This window comes from Pan paniscus, chromosome 13, assembly GCF_029289425.2.
Source record: "Pan paniscus chromosome 13, NHGRI_mPanPan1-v2.0_pri, whole genome shotgun sequence".
In the NCBI taxonomy this organism is placed as follows: Eukaryota; Metazoa; Chordata; class Mammalia; order Primates; family Hominidae; genus Pan; species Pan paniscus.
In genome coordinates, this window is record NC_073262.2 from 127,389,734 (window position 1) to 127,416,642 (window position 26,909).

General features: G+C 39.6%; 1 protein-coding gene across 12 annotated transcripts in view; it reads right to left on the minus strand.

Annotated features, from left to right (window-relative positions):
* The window catches only part of DOCK10 (dedicator of cytokinesis 10), a 277,788-nt gene that overhangs the window by 9,482 nt on the left and 241,397 nt on the right, over nt 1-26,909 (minus strand). For 8 of the 12 annotated variants that reach the window (XM_055109148.2, XM_034955285.3, XM_034955280.4 and 5 more), the window contains exons 41-52: nt 25,640-25,752; nt 23,322-23,459; nt 22,448-22,630; nt 21,797-21,907; nt 20,365-20,580; nt 18,915-18,972; nt 18,489-18,587; nt 14,574-14,680; nt 12,784-12,906; nt 12,532-12,645; nt 3,641-3,787; nt 364-574 (exon numbers count right to left, since the gene is read on the minus strand). In XM_055109148.2, coding sequence (XP_054965123.1) covers nt 364-574; nt 3,641-3,787; nt 12,532-12,645; nt 12,784-12,906; nt 14,574-14,680; nt 18,489-18,587; nt 18,915-18,972; nt 20,365-20,580; nt 21,797-21,907; nt 22,448-22,630; nt 23,322-23,459; nt 25,640-25,752 — 1,620 coding nt within the window. The other 4 variants (XM_055109150.2, XM_063595292.1, XM_034955288.3 and 1 more) reach the window with 2 other exon arrangements.

Here is a 26,909-nt window from a genome sequence, read left to right on the forward strand (position 1 = left end):
AATCTTGCCCCAAAGCACATGATAAGAGCTGTTAACCCTGAAACAATTGAAGGTAGACTCAGAGAGGAAAGTTCAGAGTGCCTTGTGCCTTTCCCAAGGCACTGACCCCATGACCCTTCACACTTACAACCTTAAGGGAATAGGTATGCAAAGCAACTCTTTTGACAATTTCTCCTCTGGTTGACTTCTGTTAATGGAGAATAAAGAGATGGAAATCTCTTCTTGGCAAACATTTCCCAGCTAGCACATGTTGGGTACTTCTCTGCAGGACTGAAATAACTCTTGATTCCTACTGATCCAGCCCTATAAAGGGGCCTGTGCTGGAACAGGTGCCACACGTGTGGCCCGGCTACCTGCACCTACTTGTCAGGATCGTCCGCCGCTTGCACTGCTCCGCCACCCCACCGTGCTTCTTGCCCGACAGCGTGAAGGGTGTCTCAAAGACAAAGCGGTTGATGTTGTGGTGCATTTCGAAATCTGTCTTCCGGTCTTCGATTTCCTTTTCCTCAAAGAATGGCGTCACATAGGTCACCTGGATGTAGGCATATTTGGGGTCCAAATCCTTGGGGTTTACCTGTGTTAACAGATTATGGGCAAAGTGAGTGGTGTGCCCTGGAGCGCTCTGAAAGCGGGAAGCTCCCATTCCCTCAGCTTGCATCCAGAGGAGGCTGTGCCTCTCCCCTTGGAGAAAAATGGGCAGTCACATCATTTCAGAGCTGGGCAGGATCACAGAGAGAGTAAAGGCTGGACTGCAGCTGAGCAGCCAGGTCTGTAGGGGTGGAATTAGAGCCAGCACACCAAGTAGGTGAGGCTCTTCCAGACGTGCCTGGCTGTGGCATGTTATTTAGTCTTTTATTTTCTCTCTTCTCTGTAATGAATGTTCAATTGCCTTTGTCTGGAATGCAAACTTCTTTTATTTTTCATTTTATTTATATTATTATTATTATTTTTTGAGACAGGGTCTTGCTCTGTCTCCTAGGCTGGAGTGCAGTGGCACGATCTCGGCTCACTGCAACCTCCGCCTCCTGGGTTCAAGTGATTTTCCTGCCTCAGCTTCTCTAGTAGCTGAGATTACAGGCATGTGCCACCACACCTAGCTAATTTTTGTAGTTTTAGTAGAGAGAGGGTTATGCTCTGTTGGCCAGGCTGGTCTCAAACTCCTGGCCTCAAGAGATCTGTCCTCTTGGCCTCCCAAAGTGCTGGGATTACAGCCATGGGCCACTGCACCCAGCCCTAGAATGCAAGCTTCTTGACAGTAATTCAAATGAAAACTTTAAAAAAAAATCTTTTGGTCCCTCTATGATTTTACCCATGTATCTAGACTGAGGCCACTGGCTTTGGGCTTGTGCCGAGGAGGGAGATTCCTTGTTTAATTTAGCAGATTAGCTGATAAGCCTATTACATGATTGCAAAATTTTATAGTTTTAATGTCAGGTTCCTTCTCTTATCTGTAACAAGTCATCCCATGCATTTTTTTTTTTTTTTTAAACAAACTGCTTTGGTGAGTGAGTTTGACAAATAGCAAGGAAGACAGGCTGGGGGTACTAAGAAAATCCAGGAAATTGCACTTGCTCTCCCTTGGAGTTGGAAGAGCTGGAGTTCTCAGCTTTTCTAATGAAACCTCAAAGAATTTTAAAACTTCTTCCAATTTTCTCCATCTGTCTACCCATCCACTGCCTATCCAGTCCCAGAGATTTGAGGGACCTCCTGAATTTCTTTTGTAATGCTACTACTAGTTACACTGTAAGGTGGGTATAATTGTAACCATTTTACATCAAAAATAGAGGTTTCGAGTGACCAGCTAATTTCTCTAAGATCATCAGCTGATAAGTGGTGGGATGGTGGAATGAATTCTCAAGTTGTTCTGATACCAAATTTGCCATTTTCTCATCCCCCCATGCTGCCCCAGGAACTCTGTGTATACTTTCTACCTAGGAGAGCCACTAATAAAGTAGTTCCAGCTGCCTGCCTTTCTGGGGAAGGTGACTATAGCCATCAAGCTAAGAAGGAGAATGATGAACACATTCACAGAAATTTCTGCCCAGACTCAAGGATTTCATGCCCAGATGCCTCCAAACTTGAGCTTGTAAAAGAGGACAGAAAAAAAAAAAAAAAAGACCTCTTCTGCAGCCCAATAGAACTGTATGCCATTGGGCACAAACCATCTTTTCCAGCTGCATCTTCTGCCACACTCTTCTATCCAACCTGTGTTTCAAAGACCTGCCATTCTCTAAACATATCTCCCTCTTTCATTCCTCCCCATCATTGCATGTGCTGGGCTTCTCAGCATGCCCTTTGCTTCCAGAAAACTAACTCAAACATCATCCCTTCTATGTAATGCTGCCCAACTAAGAATGAGCTGTTAAGGGAGGTCCCTGCCCTGAGCTTTCCTTGTACAACTTGGACTTTGACTCTGTGGTGACACTTTATTGTAATCTATTTAATTGGCTGTTTGCACAGGTCCTTCTCTTCTTAGCCCCATGTGAACTGTGAGCTCCAGAAGGAAGAGACCCTGTGCGCCTCATCTCTCAGTTCTGGGCTTGGCATTCAGCAGGCATTTGATAGAGGTTGGCTAACTGAACGACAGTGTGTAAGAAGATGCTGAGTAATCTAAAAGAAGAGGTAAGTATTTGCTTTCTGGAGCCAAGAGGAGGGTAACTGAATGTTCAAAGGTTAATGTAATGTAACTGGCAAGTCTGCCTCTATTATAGGGGACAGCTTTCAAAATTAGTATGGCGTAGTGTGAAGGTTAATATTAAATGTCAACCTGATTGGATTGAAGGATGCAAAGTATTGTTCCTGGGTGTGTCCGTGAGGGTGTCGCTAAAGGAGATTAACATTTGAGTCAGTGAACTGGGAGAGGCAGACCCGCCCTCAATCTGGGTGGGCACCATCAAATCAGCTGCCAGTACAGCTAGGATAAAAGTAGGCAGAGGAATGTGGAAGGATTAGACTGGCTAAGACCCTGGCCTCCATCTTTCTCCTGTGCTGGATGCCTCCTGCCTTCTAACATCAGACTCCAAGTTCTTCAGCTTTTGGACTCTTGGACTTACACCAGTGATCTGCCAGGGGCTCTTGGGCCTTCAGCCACAGATTGAAGGCTGCACTGTCAACTTCCCTACTTTTGATGTTTTGGGACACAAAACTGGTTTCCTTGCTCCTCAGCTTGCAGACAGCCTATTGTGGGACTTCACCCTGTGATCGTGTGAGTCAATACTCCTTAATAAACTCCCTTTCATATATGCATCTATTCTATTAGTCCTGTTCCTCTAGAGAACCCTGACTAATACACCTAGGAAGACTTCCTTAACTGAATACATATTTTCAACTTGCTGTTTTCTCCAATTCCACCACTGAGCCCAATTACTTTCAGGCTTTGATTGCTATTCAAATGCAAATAACCAATGGAGACGTAGAGAATTTACTAAGCTCTTTTTAAAAGTTACCCAAATAAACACATATAATGTTTTTGACCCTCCTCCCCTCAAATTACCAACCAACAGGCAAACAAGCAAAACATCTAAAATCGTTTTTGTAGTTTACTTTGCATCGTCAGGCAGAAAATGAAAACTTAATGTAGTTAAAGAATAAAAAACTCAGTCAATTCTTAGCACTTGCATGAATACGGATTTTCCTCTACCTTGTTGGAATCCTGGATTATCTTCACATTGTCTGCTCCAAATTTATCTGCATAGAGCTTGAGTAATCTTTGGGAAATCTCGGACAGACCTGTCAGCTTAGGCTCTTTATAAATATACTCTTTACCTTCTTCTTCTTCAAAAAAGCCCTGTGGAACATAATGAACCACCAATTTTATTAGACAATGCTAATCATAAATCAAAAGCAAAACAAAAAGCCATTTACTTAAAAAACATATACAGTTTTTGGTTGTCATCTAATCCATTGGTTAACACCCTATAAAATTCAAAATCGGAGAAGAAAACACAGTGAGAAAATAAAATATCATCTTATAATCAGACATTAATGTAAATATTTCCTAGCCAGGCCAAAGAAACTCATGAAATATCTTACAAATATTATTTTCTCTATTTGTAGAACTCAACGGTACTACCTACTTGCATATATTTTGGGGGAAGAATGCCCTCTTGTGGCAGCTTGGGGTAGAACACGAAATATGGAGCAATTTTTGGCAGCATTCAAAGAGCAGTCAGTATCATTTTTAATAAGATCTCCTGTAAGTCTTTGAAACTAACATAAGAAATGGTGTATGGCATGTAAAGCTATTTAAATGGGCTGACGTGCATCCCACATAATCTTAGATGAAAAATCACAACACTTTATGTAGTTGTCGTAACAGAAATTACATGTGTTATGCTCCCAAGTACTGCTATTTAAAAAATAACTTTACATCAACATGACTTCAGGGACCTCCTGAAACTTACCTATATGTAACTTAATCATGCAATTCACCTTACTAAGAGATCTTTTACATTCTTGAAAAGGAAGACATTATAGGATTAAAAATAGCAACCATATCATCATTTTTATTCCACAAGAGCAAGTAGGTTTTAGCCTCTATTAATTTATTTGTCTGGTTTGAAGCAGGGGGAAGGGAAGATTCTATTAGCTGCAGATAACTAAGTGAAGCAATCTTTATAATTCCTTCTCTTTGAAGAGACACAGAAGCATATTTCCTGTGGAATACATGTGGCCTCAGAATACTAGATTAAGTTCGGAGTTAAGAACCCAAGGATATCTGGTTTCTTTTTTTTTTTTTTTTTGGCAGAGTCTTGCTCTGTTGCCCAGGCTGGAGTGCAGAGGTGTGACCTTGGCTCACTGCAACCTCCGCCTCCTGGGTTCAAGCGATTCTCCTACTTTGGCCTCCCAAGTAGCTGGGACTACAGATGTGTGCCACCACGCCCGGCTAATTTTTGTGTTTTTAATTGAGGTGGAGTTTTGCCATGTTGGCCAGGCTGGTCTCAAACTCTTGACCTCAGATGATCCACCCACCTCGGCCTCCTAAAGTGCTGGGATTACAGGCTATATCTGGTTTCTTCTAATTGTAGAGTTGACCCATAAGGAAATGCCTTTTGAGGTCTGGGTGAAGACACTGGATGTCAAAAGGAAACTTACCCATATTAAAAAATCAGTTTTGACTATTTAAAAATATTAATTGTTAAAAAAAGCATAGGCAAAGTGTTCCAGTGCTATTATTTTCTCATGGTGAGACAATATAAGAATATTGATTAAACTCACATCTGTATGATGCTTTATACTTCAAAAGCACTTTCATACATGTAAATAGGATCATCTTTAACAGGGTAATTTGTATTCTAAGTGGGCTGTGGCTGTACCTTTGCAGAAGCCAATGAACAAGGTCTACTCCATAGCAGAATTCTTGGCAATCAGGCAATCACCTGCTTCCTTGCACATCTCCCTAATTGACTTTGGGCTTTCTAAAGGTGGGAAGTGTGTCTTCAACATTGCATGCCCAGTGTTTAGCACAATGCCTGGTCTTTAGGAGGAGGTCACTCTATTTGTTGAACAAGCAGATGAATGAAAGAGTTCTTAAAGGGCACACATCTTAAAAAGGCGTATGTATACCAGGCATAACTGGAAAATAGTCCATGGCTTTAAATAAAGATGTTTTTATTGAACAATTTCTTCGAGAAATGTTCAAGACAAAATGCAAGTAATTATAAATGCCTTGACCCCAAACTGCTACAAAGTGTCATATGATGTTGAAAGCATGTAAAGCAGCTCCTGTCATTCCTGTAGACTTTGTAGGGGTAGTGAGGTCTGACTCCACTCCCACATGACTTCCAGCCTGCTATGTTTTTTTTCTGTTGCTGTCTTTGTGGAGTTTTGTCTGATTCAAGGTCAGGAGTTAGTGGCTACAATTGACAGACTGACACATCAGAGAAATAAGGCTTCTGAAGCTTTCAGGCAGAATCCTCATGGGGCTAAAGCTGAAGCAACATTTGCAACTTCAATTTCAAGTAGAAAAATGTCTCTAAGGTTCAGGAAAAGATTTTTTCTTTTTCACCATAGTGTGAAAACTAGTACAAAGACACATTTTCACTGTAAAATTTTTCCCCTGACAAATTTCTGAATCTAGAGTGAGCAGAAAATGAGTGGTGGGAGGCAGGTAAAAATTGTCATCATCGGCTGGGTGTGGTGGTTCACGCCTGCAATCCCAGCACTTTGGGAGTCCGAGGTGGGCGGATCACAAGGTACAAGAGATCGAGACCATCCTGGCCAACACAGTGAAACCCCGTCTCTCTAAAAATACAAAAATTAGCTGGGCATGGTGACACACGCCTGTAGTCCCAGCTACTCAGGAGGCTGAGGCAGGAGAATCGCTTGAATCCAGGAGGCGGAGGTTGCAGTGAGCCAAGTTCGAGCCACTGCACTCCAGCCTGGGTGACACAGTGAGACTCTGTCTAAAAAAAAAAAATTGTCATCATCATGACCTTTGCGGCCTTGTTCATAACCTGTGACTTTCTTTCATCCCTCCTCCTTGGGCTGTGGGATGGGAAAATTCAGACTCAGCAACCTACTTACTGGGAGGCTGTAAGGACCGCGCTTGGTAAACAGATGGCCTTTGGTGAGTGCTAGCTATGTTGAGGATGGTAATGATCATGACGCTGGTGGTGATGACAACAATGATGAAAAAACTCTGTATCTATAAAGCAATTTGAGTTCTGGCTTTTATGCAGCTTAACTCAGTTTTCAGTGCTTGAAAATACATACTTTCAGCTTCTCTTGCCTAGGCAACGGAGTTTTTCTTATTATAAAAGGTCTATTGAAGCTCATTTCAATATTTTGGCAAGTGATCAATTGGTGATTGGAACCTTCTTCTAAAGAGCTTGGAAATGTAAAACTGTTTTCTAAAATGAATAAGAAGGAGATGGAGGAGCAGAATAAAGCATTTAATCTGCTGTCCACTGGGGTTTCTGTAGAGTTTTGAAGCCAGACAAATGGCAGCTCTGAAAATGTTTGGAATGCATGCTTACCTTATACCCAGGGAAACTATCAAAGCAAAGCCCACTGAGCTACAGACACTATCTGAAGGAAGGCTTGAATTTCAGCTCTGTCTATGATATAAATGATTTACAAACAGGGACACAGAGTTATGAAAACCAGGGTCAGTTTCTCTTTTGCTTGAGCCCCAAGGTTATAAGCTGACTGCATTTCAAGGCAATGGGAAATGTGATCTCTGCACTTCCCTTGCTAGTTTGGTTTTTAAAATGTCATTTTGCAATGCAGTAAACACCTTCATCTGCTCTGGTCAAGAAAGAACACACACCAGTTAAACGAGGACTGCATGAATTATGAAACTTTAAGGCAATACATTATGGTAAAAATGTACTTCAATAAACTGACAACTAAAAGCATTGACTCCTCCTCAGATGCTTTTGCAGGTACTTCAGAATCTTGCAATGTCCCTGGATCATCACTGTGTTGTCAAATATAAGGGCCCCTGGTATTATATTAGACTCATTCAAAGTTCACAAAGAGAAGAATGTATTTGAGGAGGAATCTAGTATACAAAAGACAGGCCAGAAAATGTCAATACTAGGCTAAATGCTAAGAGAGAGAAGCTACATGAATGAATTTCTCTGCATTCATGTAGCTTCTCTTAGCATATAAATCTGAACTCAGTTATGACATTTAATTATACAGTATAGATATGTGGCCTAGATCAGCGACTTTCCTATAGGTGGAGAGCTATATCATGTCCCAAAGTGGAGATGATGGTTTTCCATACTACGCCTGCACCTTCCCTCCTCCCCCGAACTCCTTTTTTATTAAGATCCTGAGATGCAAGTACACCCATACAGGCATGACTGCAAATTATGGAATCTATGGCCTTTGGTGGATAGAATAAAATTCTTCCAGGTCTTTTACTTAATTAATTCCAGGGGCATCTGATATTTTAAGTTATATAATGGGTATTCACTTGCTTTCATGTTAAATACCAGGGCCTAAGGACTTCATTGATTATAGTTGATGTTTGCTCACTGCTGCTGTTTCATTTCTATGGAAATCAATACCTCAGGGACACTTTGGAGGACACTTTGTATAGGCTGCTATATGTCAAATTTCCATATTGATGCTGATGCCGGGTGTTGCATTAGACAATTCATGTTGTGCAAGACTTGCATTTTTTTAAAGTTCCTGCTATGAATGATCAGTTTTAAACTTGTTTTCTAGTGTCTGGCTCATTACAGACACAATTACTATTAAATACCCCAGCCAAAACTATAAAATGAGAGCAGTGGTCTGCGTGGGACACTAAAAAATTGTACCCAAAGGCCTTTGTGCAGGCAAAGAGCCTATTGCATATCATATTTCCATAATCTTTTTAACATCATTGCAAGACACGTCAACTTGGATATTAAAAGGTAAGTTTTACAGGGACATAAAGCACCATTATGAATAAGAAATCATTTCTGACCATGGAGATTATGCTAATCAAGTAGTCAAGATTTTATCTTAAATCTTCGGAACCTTCATTCTGTACACGTTCGGGGGAATGCTCAAGTCTACTTGGTATTTATTTATCATGGAATGTGAAGTGATATGTGCTGTCTGCTCCTGTTGAATCCCATAGTTCTCACTCTCCATGTGGTGTCTTGAGACAGGCATTTGAATCTCATCTGAGCAATGATGAATGAGGCTCTAATTTGCTGCTTATCAGGGCGACCTCCATTGGTTCTCCTTGTTCAAAGGTGGCTGAGTTTGAACTTATGGAGTGTCGTGCTTAGGCAGGTTCTCAGTCAGAGGATTTAACAAAACACTTTGCCTTTTAAGCTCAGACTGGAATTTTTTTTTTTTTTTCTTGAGACAGAGTCTCGCTCTGTCTCCCAGGCTGGAGTGCAGTGGCACGATCTTGGCTCACTGCAAGCTCCAGCTCCAGGGTTCACGCCATTCTCCTGCCTCAGCCTCCCAAGTAGCTGGGATTACAGGCGCTCGCCACCACGTCCTGCTAATTTTTTGTATTTTTAGTAGAGACAGGGTTTCACTGTGTTAGCCAGGATGGTCTTGATCTCCTGACCTTGTGCTCTGCCCACCTCGGCCTCCCAAAGTGCTGGGATTACAGGTGTGAGCCACCGCGCCCAGCCTTGGAATTTTTTTATAAAGACAAGTGAGAGTACTGCAGCATTAAAAAAAATCAGGTGTAAAATCAGCACACTTTACTGAGGAGTCTGAAAGAAGAATAAAGTTAGGTCATTTGCAAGGGCTCCCCCCAATACTTCCCCACTGCCCCCCTCAGTCTATTTAGTACAGGGGTTTTCAAGTATTCTTTTAGTAGGTGAGTTAAGGGCCCATAATCCCAAATTTAGAAATGAACATAGAAAATGCTGGTATGGTATGAATGTGGGAAGGAATTTAAAGAATTACAAAAAAGTATGTACTGGTCAGACAAGTAGGGCTGAATATGGACAATGTGTAGATATTAAATGCTTTCTCTTTCCAGCTTAACTGACAATAATTATGTTGAACCATATAAAGTTGCCATTTTTGTACATAAAAAAGTGGTTGAATATAGGCAATTTCATATGACTCAAAATAATATGAAGAAAATCCTTTGTCATAGAGCTCTGGGTACTGGCAGGTTATTTTGGACATGGCTTATTCTCCAAATTTCTTACCTTGCTCTTTTCTCCATCCCTGGAGACTTACCCAGACATATTGGGTAAAGATTTATTCCCTGGTTCATCTTTTATGTTTGGAATTAGTCCCATCACCTCTGGGAATGCTTAGAGCTCACCACCATAGACCCCCATCACTCTAAGACACTCCTTCAGAAAAAACACAGTTTTTTCAATATCTTGGGAAGTGCTTACCAATAACCATCACTCCAACTTCCAAAATTCTGACCATTCTGGTCTCCTTAATAAGCTGCAACTCATAGTGGCCTGAAATAAGTAGACGATCTACAATACCAAGTCTATGCTACATATATTTAAGATACGTGGTACCCATACTTATCTCTGTGTGTGTTTGTGTATGTAAGGCTTTCAGACTACATCTACCTTTAGGCAGAAAGATAGCATGTATGAAAAACAAAGGATACATTTTTGTAATTCAGATAACTGGCATAAACACAACTTAGTTAAAGAAATGCAGGATGACTCCAAAAATGAATGAAAGCAGGATTATCTCACCCTTTGTACCAAATGTTGATTTGCACAAAAAGGTTAAGGTTCAGTAAAACCATACAGAGGGAAGTGTGAGGGGTGTTAGAGCATGCAAATGGAGAGCGAGAGTGAGTGAGAACTTACCACAGCCTGGAACAATCAAGACCAAAAGAAGAAAAGAGTAAACATCTGAATTAAAAACTATTTGAAAAGCAGTGTGATTCACTTCTACCTGCTTTAGAGCCCATATCTCATATATTGGTTGCAGAAACCATCTGGTAGGCAATCCTGTTTTCATGATCAGGTTATTAACGGGGTTTTTTACTTTTTCATTGGAAGGAATGCCTGAGGCTTTATAGAGTCATGTCTTGGTGACCCAGAAGCACATCTTTTGTGCTACTTCTGTGCTGCTCAGTTAGCCTGTGGTCATCTCCCTTGAAACTCGTGTTTTTCCCTTTCAATTCTTCTGCTCCCACATCCCCTTCCCGACTCATAGCATTTTCTGCCATTTTTCCTGCTGTCTCACCAATGTCACAAATTGTATATTTTCTTCATGGCTTCCAAAATGGCTCCAAAATGCCATTTTCTCTTCTCTCTCTTCCTCTTCTGAAGGTTCCCACACTTCTCTCTCTCCCAATGTATGTTCTCACTTCAGATAGTTCAGATTCTTTTCCATGGACCCCAAAAATGTCTAAATTTGCTTTTTTTGGGTATAGATTGTTTATGCAGATCCCCATTTTTCAGACCATTCGTTTCTCTGTCTCCACTATCCTGATATTCCTGTGTCCTGAGAAAAATCCTGGCTGGATTAATTTGTTTATAATAAATGGCTACTTAGTGATACTTATCCTTTCTAGGTAGAAAGTATCTACCTTTATTAATTCAGAGGTTAGCTTTTTCTTTTTTTGATGGAGTCTCGCTCTGTCGCCCAGTCTAGAGTGCAGTGGCGCGATCTCGGCTCACTGCAAGCTCTGCCTCCCGGGTTCACGCTATTCTCCTGCCTCAGTCTCCTGAGTAGCTGGGACTACAGGCGCCCGCCACCACGCCCAGCTAATTTTTTGTATTTTTAGTAGAGACGGGGTTTCACCATGTTAGCCAGGATGGTCTCGATCTCCTGACCTCGTGATCCACCCGCCTCAGCCTCTCAAAGTACTGGATTACAGGCGTGAGCCATGGCGCCCAGCCCAGAGGTTAGTTTTTAAGCTGCCTTTGGTGAGCAGAGGAAAATATGTATTTTTCAAACGACTTCAATGGGGATTGACCTAGAATGAACATGCTGGAGTTGACTCCTTCAGCTGCAGCCTTAAGAACAAGAAGCTGAGGCCGGGCGTGGTGGCTCACGCCTGTAATCCCAGCATTTTGGAAGACTAAGGCGGGTGGATCACGAGGTCAGGAGTTCAAGACAAGCCTGGCCAACATAATGAAACCCTGTCTCTACTAAAAAATACAAAAATTAGCTGGGCATGGTGGCACCGGCCTGTAATCCCAGCTACTCGGGAGGCTGAGGCAGGAGAATTGCTTGAACCGGGACCCAAGAGGCGGAGGTTGCAGTGAGCCGAGATCACGCCACTGCACTGCACTCCAGCCTGGGCTACTGAGCGAGATGATGGGCTGGGGGCAGAGGAAGTGTGAGGTCTCAGAGCCACTGCCATTCTGAAAATAAAAGCATGGGATGTCTATCCACACAAGCAACAGTCTAAAATACGTCTGCTGAAATATAATAGCGTTATAAGCCTTCCTGAAAAGAAAATGAATGGTGCCTGGGTTTAGCCCATTGAAAATGTTGCTCAGAGACATTCATAATTAATATATAGTATGTTCACTTTCAGGCCAACACTGTGGCTAAGTAATATTTTCCATCTTCTTCATTGCTTATGCAGCAAACTGGGAAAAACAACTTTGAAATTACATTGACTTGCAATAAGGAAACAAAATAACCATCTGGTATTCTGTCTAGAAACAGTGGTAGTTCGAAAATAGGAGAAAAGAAATTGTGTGATAGTAAAATCAAAGGTTTGATATGGTGGAGCCCCTAGGAATTCTCTTATTTCCTAGAATATTAGGAATGTTATTTCTTAAAACATGTTCAATTTAATTTCACTTTAATATATGGCATAAACTTATAATTAGATATTTTAGGGTGAGCTGGAAAGAAGAGAGTGTTGAAAAATAAATGCCCTCTTTCTTCAAGAAGTTAGAAATCACTGTTAACTCAACCCATGGATTTCTTTGCTCACTTGTTTCCCAACTTTGTACATTCCTACGGACAAACATATAGACCATCACATCCAGAGAAACACTCTAGTCAGACACACCCACACCTCTCCATTCACTGGCACACACAGATGTCTCATAAAGAATGAAAGACAACATTCAACTGCTCAGCAGAATTTATGGGCCGTGTTATTTCTGGTGAGCTTACCTGCCCATAAAATGCCACACGATAGTAGCGACCAAACAGCCGCTTCTCTGAATTCACCACCTCTGCCACTTTCAGATATGACCGATGAATGTCGTAGTAGAGATCTGACAATTTCTGAAACCATAAGTGAAAGAGTTTCATGAAGATGATGCTGACACACAAATAAGGGAGTTTTAATTTTGAAAACTGTAAGTAATTTTCCAATTCAACATAGGATATTTTAATTAACTTCTAGGGGGTTGGAATACATACTTTGAAGTCTCGTTGTTTCTCAAAGACAGCAATGATGGGCTTGTTGACATCAGCAATGAGTTCATATCGCTCAGACTTCCAGAGAAACTCCACACACATGTATAGCTGCTCCACCAGGATATTCTGCAATTCCCCCAATCAAAATAAGATTTTACATGATTAGGGTTGTGGCTCATGCCTGAAACTTGGTTTCAAAGCTGTTGCATTGTCAAACTTTTCCCTCTGTTACTGGCATTTAAAACCCAGCAGGGGATCGTGGTGTCATCTTGGATTCTTGCCTATCCCGCATTGCCGTTACCTAATTCGTGCCCCAAAAGTGCTAATTTAAATCTGTGAAATGCCTTCAGATCTGTCTCCTTCTTCCCATTCCCACTGCTACTGACTTACGTACCCCCTGACCCCTGCTATAGTTTTGAGCGAGTCTGTTTTCCCTCTCCAATTGCTGCTCTCCTGTAATCTTTCTTTGTAAAACATAAATCTGATCATGAGATCTGCAGTGCCTTAAACCTTTGTGGGAACTCCAGTATGTAAACTGCTGTCCAAACTCTAGCATGGCCTTCAAGAAGCTCCACAATCAGGCACCAACCTCCCTCTCAGTGACCCCTTCTTTCAATGCTCTGTCATTGACTTTGCACCTTGGCCATACCATATACCACTCCATTATTAGAATACCCTCTGACCTCCATACTTTTATCTGTGTTATAGATACACCTATAAGAACCTTATTTCACACCTTCAAGTCCTATCAAGACTCAGCACAAAAAAAATGAAGAGCTTTTATTTACATTCCATTCATCACCATTTCAACCACTTTCACGTAAAAAAAAAAGTTCCCCTTCTGATTGCAACTGTATATGATACCTAGATTTGGCCACTGGGCATCTGTTTTTGCCTGGCCATTCCCCACCCTGTAGGAACTCTGTCTTTCTCAAGATCCTAAATTCTTTGAGAGAAGGAATTATGCCTTATTTTTTTTTCCAGCCCTTACCTCAATTCCTTTCATATACTAGTGGTTTAATAAATTTTCAACTGAATAAAGTTATATAAGCTTTAAAGCAAATGTATGATATTATTGGAATGTTTTCAACAATTTCTTTTAAGAAAAGGTTCTTAAACATTATTTAAAATAGTTAACATAAATATGTAATTATATTTACTTCGTTTATTTGCAATATATGCTAAATTGGTGTAAACCATATGTAAAATTGTATTAAAATTCATCTGAAAATTTACTTTCTGTATAATTTTTTCCATTTATGTAATACTGACCTAAAAATCAGCTTATAAAATATTTTACTTAATGAGAGGAGTTCTATTTTCTTCACCAGAACTATTGCTAAGTAATTCTCAGTAGAAAGTTTCTTTTTTTAATTAATGAAAAATAACTCTGGTTATTTTCCATAACAGAAGGTTTTCTAAAGAAACTAGTGAACTTTTACGTCCACCTGCATTTGTAAATAAACTTGCTAATGCTTTTAGAAAAAAAGCAATGATCAGTTCGCAAAATTTAGCATCCCTTATCACCTTTACCAAAAAGCCAGAGATTTTATCTTATAGAAGAGCTGATAATATACATTTGAGTCCATCTTAGAGAAGTAAGACTTAGTTTAAATTTTCACTGAAATCTGGTATCTACTAATCTTGGCTTAATTTTAGCCTGCATTTCATTTTGTCTAATTAAGTTATATTATAGAATAGCTGTAAGCTTGTTTCCCCCTTATTTAGCTTAATGTCGCAAGCCAATGCATCTCTTTCCTTCGTTACTGTACATGAGATAATTTTGGTCTAACCTCATTGTATGGTGTATCTTGCATTCCAGAATCCTCTTTCATCGCTCCTTCTTCCTTAATGTTTGGTGTAATGCTCAAAAAAGCTGGCCATCCCATAGAGAACATGCCTTGGGAGGACCAAGCAGAATAAAACGTTATTATTTGAGACAAATTTTGCTTAGATTAGATAATGCCTTTCTTCATGATGTTACCAAGTGGTAGTATTACAAAGCTCACACAATCAACAAGATGGTTAGATTATGACTATTGATAAATACGCTCTGCCAGGCAAACAATATTCCCCTTTTTATAATTTTTGTATCATTTTCAGGTGGCATTTTTTTATAAAGAAATAGCATGGGATTATGGATAGAACATAAGATTCGTGGGTAGATGTTGCGGTTCCAATCTTCTGGTTTAATCTCGGAGACTGTGTCCCTCTCTTGTTAAACTGGGGACATTAATATCTCTCTCAAAGGATGTTGAAAGGATTCAAAACATTAATAGTTGAGAAAATACCCGGTACACTCAGCACATTATAAAGACAATGCTTGTAGTTGGGTCTGTGGGTGCCTGTAATCCCAGCTACTTACGAGGCTGAGACAGGAGAATTGCTTGAGCCTAGGAGTTTGGGGCTGGAGTGAGCTATCACCATGCCATTGTACTCCAGCCTGGGTGACGGAGTGAGACCCTATCTCTCCCACAGTGGCCCCCAAAAAGACAAGACAATGCCCGATACTTGCTTTTTTTTTTTTTGAGACGGAGTTTCACTCTTGTTGCCCAGGCTGGAGTGCAATGGTGCCATCTCGGCTCACTGCAACCTCCGCCTCCCGGGTTCAAGCGATTCTCCTGCCTCAGCCTCCTGAGTAGCTGGCATTACAGGTGCCCGCCACCACGCCCAGCTAATTTTTGTATTTTTAGTAGAGACGGGGTTTCACCATGTCGGCTAGGCTGGTCTTAAACTACTGACCTCAGGTGATCTGCCCGCCTCAGCCTCCTGAAGTGTTGGGATTACAGGCGTGAGCCACTGCGCCTGGCCAATACTTGCTATATTTCACTCTTTTACATTATGTAGAAACCTTTTCAAATTTTCTTAGTATCTTAGGCACCAAGATTTTAAAAGGTCTGTCTCTACAGATACATGTGAAAACAGTTGATAATGGGTAACATTCCCAGAGGAGAGATAGATCTGAATTGTGGGGAATGTGAGTGACTAGGAGCACTAGCCGGAGTGACAGACTAGGCCCTGCACTTGGGCTCCAACACAAGCTAACCATGACATTTGGGACAGATTATTTAGCTTCTCTTGTTTTTCTCACCTATAAACAGGAGGTGATAATAGCACCTAACTCACAGATTTGTTACTGGCAACTAACTGAGACATTTCTGGTACAGGGCTTAGTGTGGTGCCTTCTATGTAGCAAGTGCTTTTTAAGTTATAGCTAATACTTTTGTGGCATGTTTTTGTTTTTAATAATCAGCTCATTGGTTATGTAACTAAATGATCACTCCCCAAACATGCTAGAAATTATAAATATAATAATTATTGCAATCTAATCCTTGCTTCTAAATAAATTTTATTTTTCTACTTTTTATAATAATATTAAACATATATTAAACTATATGATAGTTAATTGTAGGAGAAGTCACAACATACTTCTTGCAGCATGATGATCACTTATTAGTACAACTGAAGCAGCTGTACTTTCTGGGGTCGCCTATCTTCACCTATATTCATACCATTGTGAACATTGTAGGGAAGGGATAATTTACTCCTTTGACTCAAAAATATCAAAATAGAAAAGTATATTAAGGGCTTCAAATACATGCCAATGACATTCACATATATGCTGATGATATATGCTAATTAGAATATGCTAATATATCATAGCATATATCATCAGCTAATATATCATCAGATATATGTTAATGTATCAGATGATCACCTTCCTAATTTTACAGTTTACTAAACAAATATATCCTTATCTTGATGGACACACATTATATTCTAATATCACCTTAGGTCTAACATTGGGCATTTAAAGCATTTTGAATATTAAAGATTCACACAACTTTTTGGTATATAAGTTTCCACAAGTTCTCAAACTAACACCTGCCTTTATTGGTTTTCTTCAATTTTGTTCTTAGAATTTGAAAGTCTTTATGGAACGTTACGGCATCTGGTTATGAAAAGCAATAGATGAGGAGGAAGGGCATGTTAAATAAGGCAATGATGTGTTTGATGACATGCAGATAAATATCAGGCTACATAGGAAGTGTGACACTAAGCAAGAAGATTCCTGAATTTTTGGGTGGACATGAGCCATGGGTGCCACAGGGTGCCACATCTGGCTTCTTCTCCAAGGTCCTCAAACAAGTGACCTCACTGTCTCTCAGTTCGCTTTGGTCATTTAGTTCAAAAGTCTTTTTTTTTTTTTTTTTTTGAGATGGAGTCTTGCTCTGTTGTCCAGGCTAGAGTGCAGTGGCGTGATCTCAGCTCGCTGCAACCTCCACCTCCTGGGTTCAAGCAATTCTCTGCCTCAGCCTCCTGAGTAGCTGGGATTTATAAGCACCTGCCACCACGCCCGGCTAATTTTTTCTTTTCTTTTTGTATTTTTAGTAGAGATGGGGTTTCATCATCTTGGCCAGGCTGGTCTTGAACTCCTGACCTTGTGATCCACCCGCCTTGGTCTCCCAAAGTGCTGGGATTACAGGTGTGAGTCATGGCACCTGGCCAGTTCAAATGTCTTATATGCAAAATCCACTGAGACCTTTTAGAAAACATACAAATATTTAAATGATAAGGGATGAATTATGTTTCTGAAATATAGCAAGTAAAGTCCATTTACATTTCGTTTAAGTATTTTGATTTTCAACATCTAAAAATGTATTTCAACATCTAAAAATATTGTTTGTACACGGAGTTTTCCACTGCATTTGGAAAGTTAAACCAGTGTTATCAAAGAGACTACAGTTCATAAAATTTGGATTCAAACAAATTTTTGCAATTGAATGTAGATTTAATGTGTAAACTATATCACTCACTTTTTTTGTGCAAAGAGTAACTCTTTAGTCATTATTATAATTTCAAAAAATCAGACATTAATGATGGAATATTTCTAAAGGAAATCTGTACCATAAGCCATATGTTATAAATTGTCAGTTTATACTTTTTAAAAATGAAATGGAACATGCTGATTATAAAGTCCTACATATATAGAATATATATATGTATATATCTTCATTTTTCTTTTTATTTTTTTGGAGACGGAGTCTCACTCTGTTGCCCAGGCTGGTGTACAGTGGTGCTATCTTGGCTCACTGCAACCTCCGCCTCCTGGGTTCAAGTGATTCTCCTGCTTCAGTCTCCCAAGTAGCTGGAATAACAGGTGCCTGCCACCATGCCCAGCTAAATTTTGTATTTTTAGTAGAGACCAGGTTTCACCATGTTGGCCAGGCTGGTCTCGGACTTCTGACTTCAAGTGATCCGCCCACCTTGGCCTCCCAAGTGCTGGGATTACAGGCGTGAGCCACCGCGCCTGGCCCTATCTTTTATTTGGAATAAACAGTTTTATTACATTTAAAAATTAAAATAGATTCCTCTTGCAATTTCAAACAATTTACCAATTTCAGAATAAACATCCCTATGGCAGACTGGCATGCAGATTGGTAGCTAAATATGGCTGTAACTCATAAACTTGAATGTTGGAGAACATACAGTTCTATTTGCTGACAACTTTTCAGTTATTTAAATTTTATAAATTTTGGATGGGATTTCTGAATGGCAGGAGTTTTAAGTTTTTTGCAGAGTAAGTTGTGTAGATCTGAGATAGTTTTTCTTCTAAGAATATATGTAAGAAGGTTTCACTGAAGTAGAATTTGAGCAGCAAGTGGATTTCCTCTGCATTGGGATAAATGAGCAGTTAGGTCACTCACTTCCTCCACTGGGAGTTGTTAGTAATGAGTTGCTATCACAGGGGTGGGTATCCTCCGAGAGCAGGGATGCTGTGCAAATCTTTTCCACTTTCCAGTAACCTATGGTAGTGCAAGATGAGGTTAGGACATTGCTACATGTTTATGTTAATACAAGCTTTAGAGACTACAAATTGTTAGCCAATGATGCATTCTCGTTTTGAACTAAGAAGTTGACCATCCAGTTAGCCTTTGCTGTACATAGAATAAATAAGTCAATGGCATAATAGACTTAAAATGTTTAAAGTACAGCATAATTAGAAGTATCTGTGAAAGCGATTATTACTTAAACATAACAGATTAATAAAATGTAAAATTAATACATTATTTCTATTAGGCTTCAATGTGTTGATATCTAGGCTTTTTGCCTCCCTCATGTGGTCATCTTACCCTTTCTTTTCAGATACTCTGCAATGAGAGCAGCAATATGGATGTAACACATGGCAGCCTGTAATGAGAAAGAAAATAAAGAGGCTCAGGGGATGGAGTTTAATATAATTAGGGCTAATCTTCCAAGGCGAGTCAGTATTCCATATCAGAATATGTTAGAAGGATCCTTTGTAATCACCAAATTGTATTTTCAAAAACTTCACCATCAAGAATAAAATGAATATTTGGGTTTTTGTTTGTTTGTTCTTGATTAGTTTGGAGATGGGTGAAGGAGCTGGCCCAAAGAATTTTCCCATAGGCTTCTCTTCCTCCCTTAAAGTCTAAGCCTAGATTAAAAATAAATCATGTCTCCTTTTAAAATTAAAACTATAACTCTAGTATTTAGATGTAAAGTGGAAATAAAAATATCTGCCTTCTAAATAAGTTTTTTTTTTTTAACCTCCTGGAATAGCCCCTCTGAATTTGTGTTGCCTTTAAAATGGTCACCTCACCAGTACTTGATTAACTAGTGTGACACAATATAACACCCGTGCTCCCCACAAACTAGATTATATGGCTGATGTTATATTTTAATCTGTCTCTTATGAAGCCCTGAATGTTGCTGAACACATATTAAAACTCGACTTGCTAAAGATTCCAAATGACTTCAGCTTTTTCCTTTTGAGGTTTTATGGAGAAATTTCATCATTTTCAGAGCAGCCCAAGGGCTTCTCATTCTTGTCCTCACTAAATTGCTGCCAAGCCAGCCTTCTGGTTTCCATTCCAGAGTCCCTGATTACCACATGTGTTTAGAAGAGCTTCAGAGTTTAGGACTATCCTAGACAAATTAATCTCTTCCCCAAAGGGACATAGTTCCGGAATAGCATAGAACTTCCCATTTGGTACTAAGAAGCCCTTGGGTGCTATGAATTGCTGCTTATGATCCACCCAGTATTGAAACTGACATAAAAAGTTAAGTGTTGACTTATAATCCTCGTGCAGTGGACTCTCCTCACATGGTGCTAAGGATCATTAATTTTTCCATGGCCAGTTCAAACTAGCTGTAAATGAGGACTGATTCCCCCTGCCTGAGTTAACTCACTATGGTGGCAAGCTTCCCCATTCAACTCTAGTTGCAGAGAAGAAGTTTTAAAACACAGAACATTAATTTAACGACTCAATTCCCAGACACCCTTACCACACTTCTCCTTAGCCTCAGGTTTGTTGCATTACAATTTCTACACCTGCAATTGCCCCCACTGACTCTGGCCTTTATTTGATGTCATTTACTTAGCGTCAGGTATCCTTGAATGCTATACGGAAATGTATCGTATATGATATATAACTGAGTCATTTCTAGATTAGTTGAAAAACATGGCATCCTTTTCTAGTCCATGCTGTAAATGAAAATCCAATTTTCCTGATAAAGAGGACAATACTGATGGTAAATGACCGAGCCTTGGCTAATCACCTCAGATAAATCTCCGTTTCTGGCGTGAATCTTGGCCATACTTTCCAGCCAGGTCCTGCGTAGTTCGGGAGTGCTTGCATAGGAGTTTGCCAGGCTGTACTGGAGATCCACCAGCATCTCGGGGTCCTTCTCGTGCTCCTTCATCTGAGCTGTGGCCATCAAAACAGTCCTTATACGCTTAGTCAGGTCCTTCACCTCTGCTGGGAAATTGCTGTTCTTTGGAAAAGAGAGAGCCTGGGTCATTATCTGTTTAGAATCTATAGGTTAACTGACTTTAAGTTATGCTATTAATTATGGCTAGGCATCACAGTTTGGAGCATTCTATATATAGTTATAAATGAGTGCATTCTATATATGTGCATTCTATGTTTTGTGACTGTGGATATACACATTTGAAGATAAACATTTCAGGAGCCTCTATTCTTTTGTCTTCAAGAACACCTTCTTCTGGTGAAACATCCTGATTGTCTTTGAGATATATTCCCCTTCCTGACTCTAGCTCATGTGATTTGAACAGGTCTGACTTTACTCCTAGAGACCATGGATGGCATATAACACTGGCCTGGCCAATTCTATTTTTTGATCCTTCAAGCTACAGTGATTGGTTTAGGGATAAGCATATTATTTAAACTTGGATCAAAGAGATTCAGTTGTGGGACTTTAATTGGAACTATCAAACAAGGTGATTTTCTACTCATAAGATACTACCAAGGTCCTTAGAATTTCTGAGAACATGCCCAGGGGGATAGCCTGTCTGGAAATGAAGTAAACAAAGAGGAAAGCTGAGGTGACAGACAGTGAGAGAGGCAAGATCGAGGCAGTAGAGGGATGGGTCTGAAAATTATTTTAATCCCTGGGTCCAGCCATGACTGAAGCCTGGCTCTAGACTTGGACTTTTCAGTATAATGACTACAGGAGAAGTCTTCAGAAAGTGCTAAACAAAAGATAAGATGAATTTTCCCCCAAATAGAGTTAGGAGTGTCATTGTATTTCTGGATATTTATGGTAAATCCTCTTGTTCTAGGCCATTCAACCACGCATATTGGGAATGCCTCTTAACAGATCACATGCTTAAAGTGTAAGAGCTGCTTAACGATTCAAACAATAAACTTGATAGTTTACTTTGAGGAGTGCTCAAAGCTCAAAGTCTCAATAAACAAAATAAACAATTATTATTATTATTATTATTTTAGAGACAAGATCTTGCTCTGTTACCCATGCTGGAGTGCAGTGGTGCCATCATAGCTCACTGCAGCCTCAAACTCAAACTCCCAGCCTCAAGCGATCCTCCTGCCTTGGCTTCTCAAAGTGTTGGGAATACAGGCGTGAACCACTGTACCCAATCTATTTTTATGATTTTGATATCTCACAAAAAGAATCCACTTCAGATTTAAAAAAATTCTGCAGTAAAAGCCCACAAAGCATTTCTTACTTTCATTTGCTTATCTCCATTGGCGAAATTATTGGTAATTGCAAGCGAATGTTGAAACCGAGAGCCTCCAATCCCAGCATCGGCTATTAACTGGCTCACAGCTTTGATGAGCTAGAAAAGAAAAAAAATGAACTCTCAAAAACAAGACCAGAAATAGTCTTCTTAAAGAAATCCACTGGGCTGGGTAAATGTATTATTAGTTTCTCCCTGTAGGTCCAATAAAAGAAGTGTTTATGTATTAAAGCTCCAGAACGTATTATTAAATCTAGGGTGTTTCCTATAATCTTAAATACCTAAGAGAGGCTGCAGGAATCTTGGAATCTTGGGATGCCTAGAAGAAAAAAAATTATGTTTGGAATTTGGCGGGGTTTGACCTGTTGGAGCTAGCCATGGTTTCCTGAGTTGTTTACTCCATGTGATTCTATTTCCTGGCAGAAGAAAGGAAAGTACAAGTGGAGATAGGGCTCTACTGATTTCTGCCCAGCTGTGCCCCTACTATTATTAAACAGAACTGAATGCTGTGGGCGTCTTTAAGGAGGACGCTAGTGGAGGAGTTAGTAACGGCTTGCCCTGAGGACAGTAGGCTTTAAGCACTGCTGAAACAGATCAGTGGTTTTAACAACAGCATTAATGAAAATTGGCAGCACTTACTTGTAAGTGGGACCGGACAATTGACTTCTGCTTGTTAAATTCAAAATTCTTCCTCATGAAAAAGTACAGAAGGGCTGAGGCTTCTGTCTGAGTTGACCGTGACCTGTGGTTACAGCATTTTAGGACTTCGTAACAGAATGATCCACAGAGGTCAGCAGGCCCTTGAAAGAATGCTGAAGGAAACTGCAGAAATGGAAGAACGGGTGAAGGGAGCAACATGCTTTCATTTTGCTCTGTTCATTCTCATATTTTAAAATTCCCTAAAACAAAATCCCTCTCCTTTTTTTTTTTTTTATCTTGGTCTATTTTTTTTTTTTCATTTGCAAGTGAGGAGGATAGAATTTGTTAAGGCCTATGTTAGCATTTGTCTTTTTTCCTAGATAGAATTATTCTCTACATTGTATAAGTATCCTTTGTATCAGTAACTGATGACAATCCAAAATAACGGAGTGAGAGCTTTGAAATGACCTCAATTCACCTGACATTGTTAAGATCACAGGTGTTATTTACAAGCGTCCTCAAAGGCGGTGGCTGTATCCACTTTAATGTGGAATCTTTAACTTGATATGCACCCCTTTAAGTTCAAGGGGTGCATTTTACCTAACTTGGTGCCACAAACACAGATAACTCAAAGAATTGGTGACCAGATGCTAATTGTCACCAGATGCTAATATCTTCTGGTATTTGAGCAGACAGATTGTCAAGGCTGTGCACTCATTTTGAGACCAGGAATCAATGTCTAATAAAACCCAAATTGAAGAAAACAATCCTTCTTCCCTCCCTACTGAGAAACGCAAGGATTCCTATAGGTTTACTGTTCTATGGGTTTACTGTCATCCTACCTAAACATCATTGAAACCTGGAGGATCCTTACCTTGCATACAAACAGTCTCAAGGAGGCAAACACATGCTTCAGCGCTGTGGCTGACTGATTGACTTGGAAAAAGAGCATGTAGGTATCAAAGACCCTTTTCATCAATGAATTTTGACAGTCACATTGTTGGAGTTGTCTCTGGAAATTCAATGCAGATGTTATTCAGGATAAGTGAAAGAAAATTTGCATTCTATCAAAAAATATTTATTGTGAACCTGTCATGTGGTAAGGCACTATTTTGAGTGCTAGAAATAAAGGATTGAACAAGGAGACACAGTTCATGTTTACTGTGAAACTTACATAGCAGTGATTGAAAAAAACATGACAAATGGAAATAGACTAGGATGATGTGATTGAAAGTAGTTGCTTTGGGGGTAGGATTACTTCCATAGGGTAGTCAGCAAAGACCTCTCTAATGGAAAATTGGCATGTGAGCTCAAAGGGGCCTGCCCTGGAGAGATCTGGGAGGACTGTCCTGTGGGGGAGAAACAGCTAGTAAAAGGGCCTTGATTTGGAAAGGAGCTTATGAGTTCAAGGTTGAGAAAGAAAAGTAGCTGATGCAATGGCGAGTTGGGTGGGGCCGGGGAGAAATGGGAGAGAGGTCATAGGTTCTTGAAGGCACTAGTAAAATCCTTAAAATTTGTGAGATTTGAGTGACATTTTCATGGCCCAATAAGAATCAATATAGTCATTACTTTCTCTACCACCATGCTGACATTTCATCTGAAATAGGGCTTTCTTGGCATAATTATGCTGTTCTGTGTAGACTTTATTCAAAGAATCCAAGTTTTCCTGGCTCAATCTTTTTTTTTTTTTTTTGAGACAAGGTCTCACTCTGTCACCTAAGCAGGAGTGTCGTGGCACCATCATAGCTCACGGCAGCCTCCACTTCCAGGGCTCCAGTGATCCTCCCACCTCAGCCTTCCGAATAGCTGGAACTACAGGCATGTGCCACCATAGTTGACTAATTTTTAAAATTTTTTTGTAAAGATGAAGCTTCACTATATTGCCCAGGTTGGTCTTGAACTCCTGGGCTCAAGTGATCCTCCCTCCTTGGCCTCCCAAAGTGCTGGAATTACAGGCATGAGCCACCACACCTGCCCCGGCTCAATCCGTAATGTACTAGCCTAGGTGTTTAAGCTCATTTGGTAGAGCTGCAAATGTTTTTAATAGTTTTATTGAAGTATAATTCACATACAATAAATTGAACTGTGATATGTATAATTTAGTAAGTTTAACACTGTCATACACCCATGAAACCATCACCACAATCAAGATAATGAACGTATCTATCACTCTCAGAAGTTTTTAAATACTTTTTTTTGTAATTCATTCCTCCCATCCTTCCTCCACATCCCTAGGCAACCACTGATCTGCTTTTTGTTCCTATAGTTTGCATTTTCTAAAATTTCATATAAATGGAATAATATACACTGAGTAATACGGTATATACTCTTTTTAAATTTGGTTTCTTGGGTTTCACCCATGTTACAGCATGTATCAGTAGTTTATTTCTTTTAACTGCTGAGTAGTAGTCTATTGTATGGATATACCACAGATTTTTAAATCTATTCACCTGTTGATGTATACTTGAGTTGTTTGTAGTTTCTTTTTTTGCTATTAAAATAAAGCTGCCATGCATATTTGTGTATAAAGTTTTATGTGGAGATATGTTTTCACTTCTCCTGGGCAAATACCTATTACAGTATTGGAATGGCTGGTCACAGGACAGATGTATGATTAACTTTTTCAGAGACTGCCATACTGTTCTCCAACGTGTTTTTACCATTTCGCATTCCCACTGTCAATAAATGGGAATTCTAGTTTCTCCACACCCTTGCCAAAACTTTGGATGGTCAGTCTTTTTAACTTTAGCCATTCTAAGTAGTGATAATCATTTCATCAAAGATATCTGAATGTCAAATAAGCACACAAAAAGATGCTCAACATTATTAGTTTTCTTTAGATCTAGTTGTAAATTTAATATATAGGCCCATTTATCTCTTCCTCTTCTACTGAAAAAGTACAGAGTCACACTATCACTCAGCCCAGCTTGCCTGAGAGTGAAGCAAGATAAATGAGGAAGAAAGACTATTTGACAATAGTGAAATGCATACGTGTACATATCAAACAAACATTAGTCAACCTGTGATAAAATCAAAATCTCATCTTTAACATGTTTTCCACTCACACTTAGGTTGATTTATATAAGGTTAATTGATTTCATAAATCATTAAAAAAACATGTTTTTGACTTCACATGGTTTTTCTACCTCATATTTCATCATTTTTTGCAGAAAATGTTATCATCATATTCACCTGGTGAGTCTGAGTGAAGAGGGATAACAGGTCCAGAATAGTGAGGCAAACCTCCGTAGCTATATTGGCCTCAGTGTCTACATGATGCACGATGTCTATTTCATTGGAGTTGCCTATAAAATACAAAATAAAACATGCATAAAAGTCTAAGACAATGCTTTGTACCCTATAAAGGATTTCCTTTCATTACAATATATTCAAAGTTTACTGGCATTTTGATTGATAATTTATTAAATCAAAGTGTTTTTGTTTGTTGTTTCTTCATTGACTGAATTAAAAGCACTAGAGTCTTTAGTGTGTGTGCCCTTTCCATATATCAGTTGTGGGGTTTCCATTGTTTCTGAGTTCTTTTCCGTTAATTTGGCCAAAGACAGGGTCATATTTCTTTCATAATCAGGCTGTCTCAAGTTCTAAACTTCTGGGCTAATAGACCAAATGTACAGTCTCAGTGGACAGTCTTTATGTCCCCTCGGAAAGTCACAAAGTGTCTTTATCAGTTAAGGCATATACTTTCAAACAAGTAACTGTGGGCCATGTGCCCATAATTGCTAACAATCTGTCAATGAAAAGAGTCAAATTCTGTAAAATATTTGAAGAGAATTATTGTGAGCCAAATATGAGTGACAATGGCCTGTGACACAGCCCTCAGGAAACCCTGAGAACATGTGCCCAAGGTGTTTGGGCTACAGCTAGGTTTTATATGCTTTAGGGGCACATAAGACATCAATCAATACACGTAAGATGTACATTGGTTTGGTCTGGAAAGGCAGGACAACTGAAAGTGGGGGAGAGGGGCACTTCCAGGTTATAGGTGTATTCAAAGATTTTCTGATTGGCGATTGGTAGAAAGAGTTTATCTAGAGACCTGGAATCAATAGAAAGGAAATGTCTGGGTTAAGAAAGGCAATTGTGGAGACCAACATTCTTATTATGTAGATGAAGCCTCCAGATGGCAGACTTCAGAGAGAAGAGATTGTAAATGTTTCTTATCAGACTGAAAAAGGTGCCAGACTCTCAGTTGATTCTCTCCTGGATCAAGAAAAGGCCCTGAAGAGGGAAAGGGGATTCTTTACAGAATGCAAAATTTTCCCCACAAGAGACAACTCTGCAGGGCTGTTTCAAGACATGGCAAAAAAAAAAAAAAAAACCATATTTGGGGATAAAATATTTTGATTTCTTTCCTTATCTATCATGTGATATTATGCCAGAGTCAGGTTGGAAAGTAAGCCATGTTATATAGGGTTAACTAAAACCCCTCTGATGAGACTGG